General features: G+C 42.5%; 1 protein-coding gene across 2 annotated transcripts in view; it reads right to left on the bottom strand.

Annotated features, from left to right (window-relative positions):
* ERCC6 (ERCC excision repair 6, chromatin remodeling factor) overlaps positions 1 to 3,523 on the bottom strand; it is a 49,552-nt gene extending 46,029 nt beyond the window's left edge. For both annotated transcript variants that reach the window (XM_033001782.2, XM_042787717.1), the window contains exons 1-2: positions 3,007 to 3,523; positions 2,025 to 2,458 (exon numbers count right to left, since the gene is read on the bottom strand). In XM_033001782.2, the coding sequence (XP_032857673.1) occupies positions 2,025 to 2,455 (431 nt within the window). In that variant the 5' untranslated portion in view covers positions 2,456 to 2,458; positions 3,007 to 3,523. The remainder of the gene's footprint in view (positions 1 to 2,024; positions 2,459 to 3,006) is intronic.
* Between the last annotated feature and the right edge of the window lie 15,251 nt (positions 3,524 to 18,774).

The following is an 18,774-nucleotide window of genomic DNA, read 5'->3' as shown; positions in this document are numbered from 1 at the left end:
TAACAGCACATCAACATTAAACTTTCCTTACTCATGCACTACCATTTTTCACATTTCCATATGCAATATGAAATTCAGGTTGAGCCACAAACTATAACCTAGTACCATCTGTTTCTGCTGTTGAATTCATTTGCAAGGAAAGAGGCACTGCCACACCATCGGAAGCAACAAATCTAGGTTTGTTGATTCAAACAGCAGAATATTTCACATAAGGATACACAAATTAGTATCTCAAAGCATTATGAAAAATGTCAAAGATAGCTCTTCACAGCACCTGCCAAGCAACTGTTATTCCCCTCATATACAAAGAAAAGCACTACAGAAATCTCAATCATCAGGGAGGAACTTGTTGGGCCTCATTTCTCTCCAGCTCTAATCTGGGTTCTACCACTGATCTCCTAGGAGACGTATTCTACCAGCTCCTCAGCTGTCACTGACATCTTCACTTCTCCCTTCTCTTTCAAAACCTGAACCATCCCATCCCCTTTGTCAGTCTTGTGTTTTGATACTTTGAAGTGTACCATCCTCTTGCATGTCTATCTTTTGGCTCTTGCTTCCTTGGGCCTAGGGTCTCTTGAAAGATACTGTTACTGTCCCCTTCCACAAAGCTTTATTTAACAGGACTGTGAGATTTAAACAGGATTTAACTTCAAGCACTTTTTATTCTCCTCCTCCTGCTTAAATTGGTGTATATATTATAGAACCATGCAGCTTCCACCATGAACTCTGTGCCAACTACTTAAAAGACCCATCTTGCATGATTTTACCTCTAGTCATGCACTCACTGTGTTAAAGGACTTCAACCAACTCTATCATGCTCTACACATATGCCTTTACTTTTGTTAGTCAATCTGCTCAACAAGCCAGAAATACATATCTGTGCAATTTTTCTCCAAAACCAACTTTCAGACTTGCCCATCACATCTTATGCAGACTAGGTTCTACAGGTCTGCATAAACCGCTTGCATTCCCTCATGTAAATCTCATTTTACAATGTTAAGTGAAAGGTGAAAATAGAGGGGTAAGAAAAAATGATAGGATGCTTCTTAAAGAAAAACAGGAAAATATCAACTAATTGACAGTGCTGTGTACCACTCACTCAATAAATGCATAACCTAATTGCAATCATTACACTGCTCCATTCTTCCTCTCAATGACCATTTTACTCATTATGTCCTTCTGCTACAGAACATCTGAAATTACGTTCCAGTTTTGCAAACTTACTTAATTTCATATCTCCACACCTGAACTGGAAAATAAATGAAGTGCATTAAATTAAGAATATACATAACAAGAGAGCTATGCAAGAGTTCACATAGGTAATGGACTACTACAGCACTCCTGAGCACCAAAACCCAACATTAATGCAATATAGTGAAAGATGCACAGGCAGAATTATTCATCTGCAGTAGTTTACACAGTAACTCTACAACGAGACCAGAAACAGAAAGGGAGATCTAAGACCAAAACTCAAAAGATTAGTGGCTCCTATCCCTCAAAGTCTTCTACTATCAAGATACCATGTTAATTAAGCATTTGATTCTTTTAAAGTGTCATTAACTACTTCATATAAGCACTTCTGATAAGGTTGTTTTGGCTGTAGTGCACTCATGATATGGAGTCATCCAAGTTACAGAAAGCACATAACCAGAAGCGGATAACCCTATATGAAGCATACAAAACTGAAGAAGTGGCACTTTTTTTGACTATAACTTTGAATAACAGACAATAATAGCTCTCCAGTGCCCAGAAAACAGACTTGGTAAGACAGGAGACAAAGCAGAAAAAGGAGATGTTGTGTCCTCTACTGCCTTGATGCATGACTGAATTAGTCAAATCAGAGCAATGAAGTATTGCTCCAATGTGAAAAATATTTTCTTTTTTTAAAAGGTGGGTCTCTCAGAAAAGTGCATGTGATCTAGTGCTTTTGAAACATCTTTTCATGTACCACCTTCTAAAAACATGATACACCAAACCTCCCTAGATAGTAACAGAAAGAAACAGCAAGAAAGGACACAATTTACCTTAAGTCATCCAGCACTGACTGATACTCTTTCTCTGCATCAGCTATTTTTGTTGCTTTGTTAGCTTCATTAATTGCATTATCTACTTGCTGAAGAACTCCTTGCTCCAATACATCCTGGTCATAGACATCAACTCCTAAACCTTTGAGCTCAGCAGCCTGTGCACTTTGTGAGATGGACTGAATCTGCTGTCTGTTGATCTGTAAAAGGGGTTGTCCTCTTCTGGACACCTCCAAAGGAACAGCCATGGAAGTGGATGACTGGCTGGCAGAGTTGGGAACTCTAATAGTATTACCCAGGTCACTGCTATAAATGACATTTTCTTGCTCAATTCCCAATTCCTCAGCATTATGCAAACAGTTATTGCTTGAAGTAGTAACAGGGTCTTGTTCTTGAATACTGTCTGGCAAGTGGCTGTTGTCTGTTGTCATCCTCTGCTCAAAGACAATAAAGAACCGCACCATCATAAGAACATTCACACACACACAAAGTTTCTTATGAAGACTGTGCCCACATAAAACTAAACAAATCAATAAGCATATTTATTTATGAGAAATTCTTGTTTCAAAACATCTAGTAGTCTACACCTCCATGACTCCTTTGCCCAAAAGTTTCTTCACAGTAATTTCCACAATCAAAAGAAAAAAGTGGCCAAAACTTTTTAAAAACAACTATATGGAATACTTCTGGAAGATGCTGATATCAAGACAAATAAATTAACCTGTAAAAATTACTCTCCTTCCAAGAGAGTGAACTCAATCTTGTGTGTAAATAGTCACGCTCCAGAAGACATTGACATAACAAAAACATATGCAATTTAACATATCTAAAACAGAAAAATACAAGTTTTTGAAACAGGATAACCTTGCCAGTGAAAGCACTGATGAGAACAGTTAGCTGTAGGCTTCAGTTTAACAATTCAGCTTTAAAGTAAAACATAAAGCATCTTTGTTGTTAGGAAACTGACACTGGATTGTCTTACCAAGGCAAGCCTGGAGCTGGTTATTGTTTGGAGCCTTCAGAGATGATCTCCTGAAAAGATGTATTTATTTTTTTTATCAACTTCGGGGAGAAGCTTGTTATTAACCTGCAGGAAGTCATTAATAAAGCAGGTGGGCTTCATCAGCAACGTCTCCGAGCACAGCAACCCGCGGACCTCGGGCCCAGCTTGCAGTTTTCTTCCATCAGCTCCGATCACGCAGCCACCGGGTTTGACCCTGCGTTCAGGCAACAGGCACCATGACAACCCCGCGCACCGGCCACTTCCCCCGGGGGAGCCCGCGCCTCCCCCGCCTACGCCGGCCCCCACGTTCCCGTGCTTCAACACCTCTCCCTGCGAGTGGGGCCGGGGCCGGGCAGGCCAGGCCCGCCGGCTGCACCCTCGCGGCTGGCGACGAGGCCCGGCCGCGGTGGGATGGCGAGAGGCTCCGGGGATGCCGCCCCCAGCAGCGCTGCCGGAGCCGGGCCTGCCGCGGCACACTGGACGCCTCGCCACTCACCGCCCGGGCGCGCGCGCGCGTCACTTCCTCAACGTCGGTGACCGCCACGGTTGCGCATGCGCCGCGCGGCAGGCGGTGGGGAGGCGGCGTCCCGCGGGCGGTTGTCGCGGGAGCGGCCGCGCCCGGCAGTTCCCTCCCGCGGCTGTCCTCCCCCCGGCTGTTCCCCCCCCTCGGCTGTCCTCCCCCCGGCTGTTCCCCCCCCTCGGCTGTCCTCCCCACGGCTGTTCCCCCCCTCCCCAGGCTCTCCCCCCCCGGCTGTCCCCGGGGACTCCTCAGGCCGCCTCGTTACCGCGTTTTTACGTGGCAGCGCGTGGGACCGGGCTGCGCTCCTTGCAGAGGCGGGTGCTGGTGGCGCAGGGAGCAGCAGACCGGAGCCGCGGTGCGACTGCTTGCAGGGACCAGTTCAGAAGTTCAGTTCTCTCCCTTGACGTGCCTTAACGTTCGGTGATTGTCATTTGAAAGGTTCAGGGAAGGAAACACGGTCTAGTGGCTGCAATATTAGCCCAGGACTCCAAAAGCGAACGTTGAGCCAGTAATACGATTTGACTGCATTGAGCTTCCTCCAAGGCAAAAAGGGGGAAGGATGCTGCGCAGCTCGGGATTTAGCAGCAGGGTTGCTTATAGGCTTAGTAATCAACGGGCAAGAGGAGCAGACTATTGGGAGCTACAGGTCTCCTGCCTACTGGGTTCTGTAGCAGCAGGTGCTTAAGTTTTCTCCATTCCTTCATATTTCCTAATTCTCTGCTAGTGACAAAAGCAGAAAACTAGTTTTCTCCAGGAGCCCTTTTGCTTTCGCTACCTTCTTTCCCCATTCTTCTCTCTCCCTGTTCCAGTGGCATATATGTCCTGGACCCAGCTCCTCCTTTGGGTAGCAGAACTGGATTTATTTGCTGATAGCCTTGGGCCAAGTATGAAAGGATAAATACATAGCAGAATACATTTGGAAATGTTTTGAAAATTAAATGCTGAGTCAGATAGAGTTTAACTCTTGGCTTCAGGGGACAATTTGTCATTCAGTTTGACCATGGAGTTGCTTTCTTCAATTCCATTTCAGTTGTCCTGCTCCGTGTATTCTTAATGCCATCTTTTTTGCAGTGGATTTCTTGAAACAACATACTGATTCAAAAAAAATGTATTTTGTAAATTATTCATTTATCATTCATTATCATTATTGAATATATATAAGTAAGCGACAGAAGCATGATACCTTATTCTTCTCACACTTAATTTGAACAATGTGCTACAGACCCAGAGAGAAAGCTTGTCCAGTAATGATAATACATTTATAGTACACATTTGATCCAAAGAAATCCCAGATCCTACTGATTAGTCACCCTGCATGTAGAAGATTGTGATTGTAGCTATGCAAAACCGTCACATATGTTTAACAGGAATAACAGAGGTGGTGTTTGTGTGTGACTAGATGTAATGTTTTAATTATGAAAGATTAAGGATGTAAATTGGGGTGTATAGCGAGAGAAGATAACTTTTTATTAGATTTCAGGCTTTGTCTTCTTTATACCCTGCCTTTACATATTTGTACACATTGATGAGATCTTCCCTTCCCTCTTCTTTAGACTCTACAGTTCCAGCTCTTTTCAGCCTTTTGCCATAGAGGAGATGGTCCAGTCCCCATTCATCTTAGTGGCCCTTTGATGGACTCTCTCTAGTAGCCCCATGTCTCTCTTGTGTCAGCAGGGTCCTAGTCTCTCTAGACATTGATTGTCTGACACTTTCTGAACTGTGTTCCTACAGAACATTGATGAAGCCTACATTGCTGTAGTACAAGACTGTTGATAAATGAAGTAGCCAGAGATTCAAGCATTTCAGGCACCATTGAAACTTTTTTTTTTTTTTTTTTGCCAAATTTGTGGCATACTTAACACAGCCACAGAGTCCCTACACACTTGCACCAAGAGTAGGAGTTCTGTAACTTGTTCTCATAAATCACCACCACTGACAGTTTTTGTAAAATACTGTATCCTACCAAGTTCTTCATGTTGCCATCTCTCTGTGATACATTATACCATTTCCTTTAATACCTGCTGGTGAGAGTATTAATGAATAACTCAAAATTGTTGGTGGTTTTATTCTGGCTATAGTTTGAACTACAGTCTGAAGTCCTTTAGTGAAGATGTCCCTTTCCTTCCATTCTCGTATTCCTGCATTCCAGCAATGCCTGGAAATCTCAAGAAAACATAGAACGGGTTCTCTAAGGTCTGTAAGACCAATACCTGAAAGGTCAGCAGGCAAATAAAACAGTGCTTAGTTAGTATGCTTGTTGGTTTTCTTTGTTCTGAAATACACTATTACTGCAAATATCCTTTACTTAGTATTTAATGACTAGAATGAGGAGGCTTATTTTTAACTTTTGTTGTTGTATTCCAAATACAAGGAATGATACTTTGTAATTGCTGAAACAATTGAAAATGTGGAGTGCAAAGTCTTTCAGCAGAGTGAGAAAGACAGCAACCAGGGGGCATTTCAGGACAGAACATCAAGCTGTTGTCAAAACTAAACTGCTGTGTGGAGGGGTAGGCTCAGTTTTCCAGAAAGTTATTAATGAGGGGGATAAGGTAAGTTGTCCTGGAAGAAGAAGAAAAGAGCTTTGTAATATTTGCTAGGAGAGGCGTTTTCAAATTAAAGGCTGCTTCTTTCCCAAGCTCGATAGGAAAATTAGTTAAGATTTCCCTATACATTAACAGACTTCTAGGGGTTAAGAGATTACTAATGTGGAAGATGGTCAGCACTAAGTCTAGAAGAAGAGGCTACAATCCAACACTAAATACTCTTGCTTCAAGACAGGTGCTCACTGAACAAAGCAGTTACGCTGGTGTCCTGACTGTGACTCCAAACATCCCTTGTAGAGCTTTTCCATAAAGATCCCTATTGTGCTCTCTATTTGAGGGGATATATGGGACTGAAGATGATCTTTGTGGGAGTGTTCTGAAACCATTATATGAAAGTGTGGGAGACCCTTCAGGCAGACACTGATCACTGTCATCTGTCCATGAAACACCATACACGCTGGGAATGATGTATAAATAATAACCATACTGTACAACTGGTTGGTTGCAAACTGTGTCAAGCTCCCAGGTGGTGTGAATGAAGGCTGTTTGACTGAAGTCTGCTGAAGCCAGGCCTCCCAGCAGCTGAAAATCAATATGGCTCCATTAAAGTCAGAGCAGGGATAGATTCTATAGGCCTTTAAAGCTTTTTCTGTGGTGGTCCATCCTTGGTGCATTTGCAACACTATGCCTTTCTTTAGCTCTTCTACCGCTATACGTAGTTTTGCCTAAGCAGGTGAGATCTGTGGTTTCAATCTGTTCTCAGCCTCAGCTATTGCCTGGAACTGTCCATGACAAAGGCTCTAAAAGTACAAAATCTGTATTATAAAACAGAACAACTTTGAAGTTATGTTTTCAGTGCAGTCATTTGCACGCAGAATATTGACCTCTGATGAACTGAAAATTCAATTCTGCTCTCAGCTATGTACGCATAGGGCTTCTGATCTTTTCACATAGCATGCATGCGTGCATGTTTCTCTGTATTTTATGGAAGTATTTAATTGCATTTATCTTCAAATTTTTTCTTTTTTTTTTCTACATGTAAATGACTGCTAGCAGCAGTGCAGCTGTTCTGCTAAACCACTGGCAGTGTAGTTTCCTGGGCAGGACAAGTTCTGCTTGTTTGGTTAGGTTTTTTAAATGTTGTTAGTGTAGCCAGAATCTTTACTTGCCTTGTATGCAGGCATTAGTGATGACATTTTATTCTTGCTGGATCTGGTTCTGGCAACTTTTGACATGCAGTAATTATGCTCTTTTACTTGAACTATCAAGACTGGGAAATTAAACTGTGTGGATGTCTTTCCTTTCTATCAGCCTTGTGGGATTACTGGGAAGGATACTGGCAGAGCATGTAAACAGCAGCTCAGAGTTCAGCTGCCGGTTCTGGGGGGCTGTGAGGAAACGTAAACAGGCTTCCAAGGAAGCTCAAATACAATAACAACTTGGAAAGGAAGCAATTTGTTTCTGTGACTCTGAATTGGGTAATGAAAAATCAGGTTCTGTAAATTATTGTCAGTGATGAGGGGGAAAGGGACAGTGGTTTAATTTTTAGTCCATAATTTTTATTTGGTTTCCTACTCTTAAAAAGTTATCCTGAGGGTCATGGCCTGGTAATTCTATGAGAAACATATCCCAGTGATATATCCAGTGTACCCAGTAATAACCTGCCATGTATAAGTCTGTGGTTCTTAGCATGAGATGATCCTCTCAAGCCCTTTAGTGGCCTGGTTGTGCTGTTAAGGGTGTGCTCTGCTGACAGTTGGCCAAATCTTCAGTCTTTCTTTTTCAATTAGGCCTTTCCTCATAGATTTTAGTATGTATTTTGTCAAATCGAAGGCTAAGGAAAGACTTTGTGACAGAATATATTTATGGGTTTGTTCTGAGGAAATCCTGTACATGAACTATGACTGATTGCAACAGAGCAACCACACAGAAAGGCTTGGACTGACCAGCTGAGAAAAAATTAATATGAACCACTACATTACTATGTTTTCAGTTATGTGACCCCAGGATTTGAACATCTTCTTTGAGCTCTCATCATACAAGTATTTACATACATTAAGGTGACCTGAGATGGCTGAGCCTCAGACGTGTGACTGCTACTCTTATTTATGGAGCAGTCCCAGTAGACAGTGCTTTGCTAAATATTTAAAGATGTTCCTTGTCCCAAAGTGCTGAGCCCTAAGATTTTAATTTATTCATAGACTGATAGAGCTTAAGGCCAGACAGGACCATTAGATCATTTTTTTTCTGACCTCCTGTGTGACACACAGCAGAAATTCTCACTCAGTAAATCCTACATCAGGCCTGTGCCTTGGAGCTGAGGTAGCACAGATGGCTAAGCAAGATAACACATTTTGATTTAAGTACATTGAAGAGTAGAAAATCCACTACATGACTTGGTAGATTGTTCAAGGGACTAATTCCCCTTTCTGTGAAGAAACATGTTTCAAGTAGCCTGAACCATACTAACTTTAAAAAAAAAGCCAGGCGTTCAATAAGGGTTGGCTTTTTAAACATGGTGGAGGGAAAGACTCCAGTGGAGTTTTGGAAGAAGCCTCAAACACAAGGGAGAACAAACTTTCCCTTACCTGCTTAGAGGTCTGCAGTGAGATGGACACCTCAGGCTCCACCTAAAACTTCCCTAAGCAGTTATGTGCTTCCCTGTGCTATTGCTATTTCTAGAAATGCTGCTTGTTACTGAACTGATCAGCTGGGTACACTTGTTCTGCCTGAGGCCAGTTTAGAAACTGAAAATCACAACACTGTGCTAGAGTTAGTCAGGTATGGAGTGTCCTAGTGCCCACAGGCAGCACTGTTCTGTTAAAAAACAGATGGCAGTGGCCGATTTCAGTGCTTATCAGTTTGGCTTCTCTAGTTTTCAATCCTTTCCTGATGAAGAATCAGCTGTGTGTCTGAGCCAACACCCTAGGAGATTTTTGTGCTGGTGGTGAAAATGCTATACACTGAGGCACACTGACACTTTTAAAACAAAATACTAAAACTATGAAGTTGTGATGAAAATAGATAATAAATGATTTAGGGGATGCATTACTTCTTGGGAGGGCACATAATTGCTGGCAGCATTGGCAGAAATGGGAATTCCATCCACAGTAATGAAGCATCTGTATCTCTTTGTACTGGCAAGTTGAGTGGCAAATATCTCTCAGAGCCATGCCAGTGTAATAAAACTAATATATCAACTTAAGAGAGATGCTAAGCTCTTTGAAAATAATTGTGTAGTTGGCAAGCAATAGCTTTTACTCTTTATATTGCAGAGAAACAGGGTTTTTTTCTCCCTCTCTCTCCCTGCTGTTGTGCGTTTAAGAAATTAAATGCAGAAATCTAATCCTAATGCACTATTAGGTTGGAGAAATCATGACTACAAATGGGAACAAATTGCAGGAGTGAAGGCTTCTCCCACTACTTTACTGTGGTTAGGTTGCTCACCTTTTGTATTTCCAGCAAATATTGCTGGACCAAGACTCACATGTAAAGAAGTTCTTGACAACACCACATTTTTAGGAAAGCTCTGTGTTTGTGCTTATTTGGGCTGCATGTTTCCCCAGAGGAAGAAAAAAGGTGACTTTCTATCTGAATCTCTTGCAGCTCGTAGAGGACTGTTCCTGAGCTTGCAGCCAGATCATTGCTTCACATGCGTCTTTGCTATCTATCTTTTATAGCTGTGTGTACACAGCACTTTTTAAGGCCTCGTATAAAAATCAAACAAATATATATTAAAGTACTGAGTATGCATGTAATAGGAAGTTGCCAAAGCAGTTACATCAATCTCCTGCAGGCAGAGAGGAAAGTTGAACCTGAAGTTCACTGAGTCTTTGCAATCCAGCCTTTCACATTTTGTGTACTTGATAGCTGTTCAGTGGGAAGCTTATGATGAGGTTCTGGTCCTTCCATCCCAGAACCAGGATCTTCTGCTGCCATCTTACTCAGGCAGCCGTAGGCTGCTGCTTTCTCACCTGCTGGCAACCTGTACCAGGTCTCCTTGCAGTAACTAGCATGTATGATGATTCCTAAATCCTAAAGCTCACTGACAGAAACATACTAAGACCATATTTGAACTGTCAGATGGTGCCAGGAAGAGAAGCAAGTGAATATTCAAGTACTCAAAAATATTTCACTTCAAAAACTGAGCTGACAGGAACAGACCTGATAGCGACCACCTGCCTGCTTTAACACTAGAGGGAGGCATCACCTAAAAGAAGTCACAAAGGCTTCTAAAATAGTGCAATTTAAAACAATTTATGTGTCTTGCAAGGGAACAAAACACTGGTTTCTTTTTAAAGCCTCTGTTTTTATTGGAATACATTATGGGAGGCCTCATTTGTTGCCCAGAATGCTCTTGGCCAGAGTGAAATTCAACCTTCCTGATGAGGCAGGCAGATTCAGCTTGCGCTGCTCTGCTTTGTCTTAGCTGGGTTCTCTTGGGACAATGTTATGCACAGGGCCTGGAGGTAGTTCAGGCTCTATAAATAGCTCATTGCCGAATTCTTGTGTGAGCAGATTTTGAAGGCTGTGCCAAAGGATAAAGAGTTCTGTTGTTTTAGTTCACTTTAGACTGACACGCTCAAACACATTTCCCTGTCTGGCCTCAGTTTGTACTCAAAGCAGAGGCCAGGAAGATGAAATGTCAGTGCCCTGCTCTGTATTTATTTTGCCCTAATTGCAAGCCTATAAACAAAATAATACGGATTGACTTAATGAGGGTGGCTATGTAGGGATGGTTGTGGTCCGTGAGGAGGCTTTCCCTCTCCCCCTTTACCCCACTAGCTTGTCCTGTTGCAGTGTGGATCCTGTAGGTCCTGTGGAGGGGTAGATAGTGCACATCTCCCTCATTCATGGTAAGACTGCTTCCATGTCTATAAACTGCATTTTGCTAAGCTGCACAAAAAGACCATAGCAACATGTGAATAGTTATTTGAGAGCTCTACAGCAGTTGACAGTAACCTAGAGTTGTATAAAACACGTATTGTACAGATCAGAGGGTTGGAAGTTATATTTCTAATGTAGGGACCAGAGAGCTGAAAATTAATTCCATCAGAGGGGAACAGGGACTATGGTTACCTGTTCTTTCCCCCACTCCTTATTGTCAAGAGTGGTTCATTGTCCTGGGTTGAGTGAGTGGTGGGGTTTTTTTGGTGGCAGGGGAGGGGGCTATAGGGGCGGCCCCCTGTGAGAAGCTTCTTGAAGCTCTCCCAGCTCCAAGTCAGCTCCACCTCTGGAAACTGAGCCAATCAGCTGCACCTCTGCGTTAGTGTATTTAAGAAGGGATGTGGTGACAAGCAGTCGTACTTCTGAGGAGGAGTTGCTGCAGCTGCGTGAACACCAAGGTCAGTGGAGGAACGGAGGAAGAAAGGAGGGGGGAGGTGTGCCGGAGCAGAGACCCCCCTGTATCCTGTGGTGAGTCAGCAGGGTGGCCCCCCCAGCCACCCATGAAGATCTGTGGTGTAGCAGACATTGATTTATGGCCTGTGTTTTTTTCGCCTGGATGATCAAGGTTCTGTGCCCAAAGAAGGCCGGGGTCTTGTGGGAAAAGGTAGACCCACTGCTGTAATTCAGTGCTGGGAGGATTGCAGCATGCGGGGGAGTCCCACGCCAGAGCAGCTCGGGAAGGGCTGCAGCCGTGGGAAGGACTCCAGTTGGAGAAAGTTGGTGACCCACGAGGGAGCAGTGTGGGGAACGCTGTGGCCCGTGGGAGGGACTCACATTGGAGCAAGTTTGTGGACGACTGTCTCCTGTGAGAGGGGGACCACGATGGAGCAGGGGGAACAAGTTCTAGAAGCTCCCCTCACTGAAGATGGAAGAACCAGCAGCACTGACTGCACCCCCCCTTCCCTGCCCCCGTGCTGCTGGGGGAGGAGGTAGAGATATCGGGAGCAGAGCTGAGCCTGGGAAGAAGGGAGGGGTGGGGGGAAGGTGTTCTTAAGATGTGGCAATGCTTCTCACTGTCCTACTCTGTTACGTGTTGTTAGTGTCTGTAATAAATGTATGTTCTTTTTTTCTTCCCCTAACGAGTCTGCCTTTTGCTCATGACCATAAAGGGTGATTTTTCCCCATGCCAGTCCTATCTCGAACCCCAAGCCTGGCTCTCTGTCCCTTCTTATTGCCGGAAGAGAAGGGAGAGAGTGGCTGTGTGGTGGTTGGCTGACAACCAGGTTCAAACCATGACATTAATGGAGAAGGGAAGTGGGGTAGGAAAAGGGGCCACAGAGCTCTGGTTATCCTGCCCAAATCTTTCAATGAGCTTTACTCAGTGGAGATGCTTATTTCTTCTTCTCCTAGACTTATATCTGCTTTGCCTCAGCTGGTGACCACAGCTACACGTAGCAGAGAAAGCAGGAAAAAGGTGCTCTGGGGCAGTCTTTTCCAGTCAGGTAGGAGGGATGAAACATTGCTGAGGGAAGCAGAGGCAGAGCTGCGATGTGCAGATGGGGACAGAAACAGATGTGGGAGGAAAATGTGTAGAGGGGGACTGGAGAGAAACGAACAGATGTGAACAGTGAGGGAGGGGCTGTTGTGAAATCCAAGGACCAGAATTAATTGCTGAGCAGGGCAGTGCAGAGGTATATGGGTGGCTTTTATGAGTGGACTTAAATCTTTGAATTTAAGTGAGGTATATCGTACATGCTGATGGGCTCAGGTGCTCTAAGATCACTGTAATGAAGGTCTTGAGAGATAAAAGGTCTGTTGTCAGAAGGTGCAAGTTACAGACACTTAAAATGGATGGCAGGAATCTAAAAGAATAATAAAATGTGTAAATTACAGCTATCAAGACCCTGTTTAGAATCACTTAAGCTATTCCATGAATTTATCCTTTAACAAGTTCCAGGCAGTGCTTTTCGTCCTTTTGGCAACGCTTAAAATGTCCTGAGTCTCTGCTGAAGTGGGACTTGGTCCGCTGTTCCTATTGCATCATGCTGCTCCAGCTCAGCCATGTACTGCTTCTAATAAAGGAACTTTCACACTGTCCTTAGTTACATTCTGTTGAATCCCTTGGATATCCCATAATATGTGATTCTCACCAAAGGCCTTGAGATATGTTTTGTTAAACAGCTAAAAGGAAATTGTGTTGGGAAAGATGCTGATGTGGTTCCTTTTACCTTTCAGAACATAATCCTGCAGATCTGTAGTTATTATAGCAGATCTCTGTTTAGAGCATGGAAGATTTCTCAAGGTGCTGTTTAAGACTTCCTGGTTTGTGCTACAAATTGTTAATCAGTCCATGACAGCATAAATAAAATTAAAGGGTTTAATTAAAACTAATGAATGAGTGAATGGAGAATACACAGCATGTTCCACTTGCAGAGCGCTGGTGCTGCGAATAATTAAAATGTCACAAAGTAGGAGACGTCTTAGTAAAAATGTTGGAGCTGCAAAAACAGAGGCCCCTGAACTTTGGTAGTTTGGGAAGGTTTAGCTCTTTAAATTGGTTGAAATATTTTTATGTAAGTTAGGGGAAAGATACAAAAATATATACAACTGATTTTTATTAGGATGGAGGCAAAATTGGAAGCTTGGTGCCAGACAAACACTACTACATTTTGGATCAGTTTGCTTTTCTCTGAAGATCTAACTGTCTTCATACTGTATTAATCCTAAAACCATATCACCCCGGGCATTAGTTTCTTCTTTTGACTTCATCTGTGAATGTACTCTTGCAAAGTAAACTTATTATTACAGCCTGTTATGTTGTTACTTGTTAATGTTCTATCTACTGGAAGCACAAGCATTCTTTTGATTTAAACCCAAACCTGAGCCACAGCCTGAACTGGATCTGCCTTTGGATCAGGTTTGGTGTATGTGACATGGTCAAATAACAGGCCAAGAAAATAATTTTAGTTGGATTGTTTCAAATAGATCCAGGGGGCATGAGGTGGGAGCTAGAAAGATGAGGTCAAGAGCCTGATCAGACTGTTGTAAAGTTTAGGATTACAGATTAGACCCAGAATATCAGTTCTAGGAATAATAGGGAAACATCATCCATCCTGATGCTTTGCAATGGCTTGCTATTGTCTGTGGTATGATGTGTTTGACAGCACCCCTCTGTGACCTATTCTGAGGTTGGCGTTCTTATCCTTGGCTCTGGGCTTTTCCCCAGATCTCCTGACCCTATGACATCTTCTGAGGCAAGGAGCCTGTTGGAGGATGTAATACAGTCTGGATAAATGTCCTGGCTACTGACATCTCTGATGAAATAGTAATGCCCCCGAAGCCTGCTTTCTGTGTCATAATGACCCAAGGTGAGCGTCAGTAAGGGACCTTACTCAGTGTAGGGGTTTAACTACATGTGTTTGGAGGTTTAAAAGGTACCATACCTCCATCAAGTGCCTCTAGAGGCCATGATCTAATGGTAGGCAGTATTGGATGCAAGTTAGAGTGGGGTGAAAAGGTGAAGATCATTTATGAGGTAAGTGGCTATGCTGTTGTATAATCCTATCTCTGTATCATGTAATTTCTTAAAATGGCTAAGTAAATAAATTTACCTTGAGAATTTTCACCAATTTAATCTGGTAGGTTAAGACTGGAAGAACAGTGCAACTTCCAAGTGGCACCGTGGAGTCTTCCATGTCCAGACTGGCTATACAAAGCCTCAGTACTAACGATATCCACAATATATTCCCTCTCAATGCTTGGCTGTCTGTTTAATGGAAGATCAGACTAGATTATGATAACGGTCCCTCTGAGCCTTAAACATTTATAAAAGAATGACGAGACTTTGCCAGGAACTCAAATGATTTCTTAGTGTTACGTTAAATAGCGTTTAAAAGTGTGGCATAACCCTAACATATTCACTGTTGGCTTAATGCTTTGGCCTTACAAATAGTGTGGAAAAAAGGTGTCTCAAAAATGCATTTCTCTCAGGAGAAACGACTTGAAGAATATGGAGTTTAATGCCTGAAGTTTTATCTTCCCATATATGTTTTTGCCTTATTTTGGTCCAAAATACAAATAACTTGGAAACAAAACATTGAGAGTTTACCTAAAAAAAAATGTAATTGTCCCTGCACCTCACATTGGTTGTGTTTGAGTTGAGGGAAATTATACTGTAGAAAATGTGGGCCTTTCAGTATGCTACAAGTCCCAAATATCTATACATTATCAAATCAAACTAGACTCTGGCTTACCCTATATCATTAGGGTTACCCAGAAAAAATAATAATTAATAACCAACAATTGGAGTTAATTAGGTATGGTCAATTCCTCACATAAATTATGCTGATTTATGTGAATTCTTAGACTTTAATGGCTACATTAATAATTAACTACAAATTAAAAATAATCACAAATGCAATTGAGAAAATATCTTCCCAGTGGTTACTTTATGATTCAGATTCAATTAAAAGGTTCAGTACTCATTTTCAATCAACCAAGGCTTGCATGCTGCTCCTGGTGACATCACTGTAAATCTGGGGTGAGGTTCTTATGAAGTCAGTGGCATTACTCCAGATTTACATAGATCTAGCCAAAAGCAAAACAAAGTCCATCGACTACAGCATTCCCTTATCTTCAAAGAGAATTGGTTTCATCTGTAATAAAATATCTCAGGGTAGCCTAGGCTAAGCTAGTTATTTGGCTTCACTGAGGCTCTTTGTGTGAATGAATCTTTTTAGATTTGTGCCTAAAAGGTTGAAATCCATAAGCAACCTTCCACAGACTCCACTGGAGCAGATCCAGGCTCTATAAAGCCTCTGGTAAGAGGCTTTTCATTATGGCAGGAAGCAGTTAAGGTTGCAAAAATTCGTTGGGCTTTTCATAAGTATGCATGTAAATACTGATATTTCCTAAATTCCAGAAGCTGCCAAATATGATTACCACATAGCTAGAAAGAGGAAGGGATGAGGTGTTTGGGACTCTGTCCATTGTGGTCTGTTTTTTCAAGGGATAGTTCTGGTTAGCTATATTCTCTTGCAAAATATTTTTTTCCAAACGTTGATCGATCAGTTACCTATTAGTGTATTTTCTTAGTTCCTTGTGAAGTGATGAAAAGCCAAAACTTCAGATCAAGATTCCTCAGTGAATGGACCCATGTTTTTAACTTAGACTTATGAGTTTAATGCTTACTACACAGTAGGGTATATGGTGTATACTTCTAGGATGTAGGGGCTCTGGTCTGTATTTTGCCATGTGGTTAGGTATGGCAAAGCTGAGCAATACCTTTGTTTAGGTGTATACAAAAGGTATTGCTATGCTTTCCTTCAGGGCACATAGTAGGAACTGTGAGTCAGTAAGTTCTGCATTAAAATATATGTCTTTGCTGAGTCCACTCAGGATGTTGGCATACCTCTTCCCTGTTCCTATATCTTGCTGCAAGAATAATATAAAGTAGATCTAGGATTGGTTTACAGAGCTCAAGATTTTTACCTGATGGGTTATTTGCATCCTTTCTGTGTAAGGGAATGGTGGCATGGTGCAGCTTTTCCCCTATTGTCAGATAGGCTGGTTGGTGCTCCTGGAAGTGTCTGTCTTACTGTGTATGAGTATCACTGTTGTTCGGCATGTGTAGGGAACACAGTGCTCCCAGAACTGCTGGATGAGAGTAGATGTCAGCGCCATGCATGCACTGTAAGAAAGGGCTGGAGAAAAGATGTCTGGCAGTAGACTGCTGACACCAATATGACTTTGCCAGCATTCAGCATGCTTTCAGGTTGTTCCCAGGAATGGTCCTAGTGAGTTGCCCTGTAAGAGTCAACAAGATGAGCAGGCTGATCTAGCAGATCTAGGAGCTTATAGCTTCTGCATCAAAAGGAAGCTTGTGAGAATGTTTTTAGCATATTCATGAACAACCACGTAGGAAAGAGGAGATTTTTCCTTTGATTGAGTTGGATCTACACTAGACCTCTCACTATTAGGGAATCTTTTGTGGTCTCTGAATGGTTTAGATTAAGATACACTGTTTTACAGTCCTTCTCCCTGTAGAGTAGTGAGGGACAACATCAATTTATAACCAGAAGTATCATGACAACATTAAAAACAACATTTACACTAAATATCAAAGAACATCATGACAGCTAAATTTACTACAGTTAAGTCAGCCTGAAGAAACATCAGAAGTCCTGTAACATGGGTCATGTACAACTGTGATACACCCAAACCTGGAACAATACATGTAAAGAATACTCTTAGATTCTTGTATCTGGATGATGAAGAAAAAGAACAGTAAGGAAAGTAAAACACTGGGGCAGGAGTCCAGAGGGGCTTAGAAATCTCCATCCCTAGTCTGTAATTGGAATTGCCCTTGTTTCATCCTGTGTACTGCTGCTTGTCGTATTCATCTGATTTTAGACTGTTTATGCCAGCAGTCCATGGAGTTATCCAGCTGTGAATCAACTCCAGTAACTAGGGTAGGATCAATACCTAATTCTATAAAGAAATCCTGTTAAAAAGGACAGGAGACCAAAGCTAGGATTAATAGAGCCTTCCAGTGTATTCCTCCAATTGCACGTCAGAGAGTTGTCAGTATCCCCGATATAATTTACACTGCGTCAAAAACACAAACATCAGCAAGTACAGAAAGTGAAAGCAATTTTGGAATGATCTGTGCTAGAGCAATTCCCTCCACAATAGGTCTAAGCTAACCCAAACTGATGCTTTTTGCACAAATGATTATAAATAGAAGCCAAAATTTTGTCAGACCAACAGTGCAAACTTAACATATTGGCCCCTAGGTGTCATTTGAAGAAAATTAATGCAGAGGGCCAAAGAGACAGAGTCTGCAATATGTAATGCTCTGGAGACATAGCTGAGATTTTGTTCCTAGTGTAGCTGAATAAATGCTCTTGGCAAGTCATAGGGGAGAAATAAGACATGTGCATAAGTAAGATTAATCAGTAAAGCCAGTGTCTATCTCATGAGTCATATCTGACATCAAAAAGGCCAAGGTTGTTCCATGTTAAATTTGTGCTACTACAGGAAAGGAAAAATAACAAAGAATCTCCTGTGCAAATTGTACCGTAGATATGAAGAACGTGAAAGCACTAGTGAGAATGGGGGCAGGGGAAGAAAGAGGTGGGGGGCTTCTCTTTTCTCTCTCAGTAGGAAACTAAGTGTGGAATCATGGACCAAGTAAAATCAGTGACTCCTGTGGCTCTTAGTGGGGACATGTCCTGCCCATTGTTTGTACATACTGGGTTAAAGTGGAAGGGCTGAATTTCTCAACCTTTACTCAGGTAAACTCTCAGAGAACTAAGTGGGAGTGACAACTAGCCAAAGAGCCTGATTCTCTGCTGAAAATGCTAGATCTGTTAAACAAGAGGCAGGAGAATTTTTCCTCAGTGAGGGTCAAATAGGCTTTTCCTATGCTTTTGCGAGTCACCATAGTGCGACTGAATAATGAGTGGACCAGGGGGGAAAGAAGTGGCCACCAGAGTGTACAGCTGTGTCCCCCAGGAGTGACCTGATGCAGAAGTGCCTCTTCTCTTGCACACTGAACAGTGGTGGCTTGGTGTGTGCTGCTTTGCCTCCCTTTGCAGCAAACTGCTGTGCTAGCTGTCTGCCCTTTCTGCAAGGTTAGGGATGTGCGGAAGGAGAGATATGGGGTTTCTGCAGCATCATTCTCTGTTTCACTGCTAGATTTCCTGGCACAGCTGAACTTCGGGATGCACTGGGCAAGTTTTTGCTCTGCATCAAAGACAGCTCTTGGCAGGGTCCAGGAGAAAGCACATCAGC

Source organism: Tyto alba, unplaced genomic scaffold, assembly GCF_018691265.1.
Source record: "Tyto alba isolate M040663 unplaced genomic scaffold, T.alba_DEE_v4.0 Super-Scaffold_1, whole genome shotgun sequence".
In the NCBI taxonomy this organism is placed as follows: Eukaryota; Metazoa; Chordata; class Aves; order Strigiformes; family Tytonidae; genus Tyto; species Tyto alba.
The sequence above is the reverse complement of the archived record's forward strand: the minus strand, read 5'-3'. Positions and strand labels throughout refer to the sequence as shown.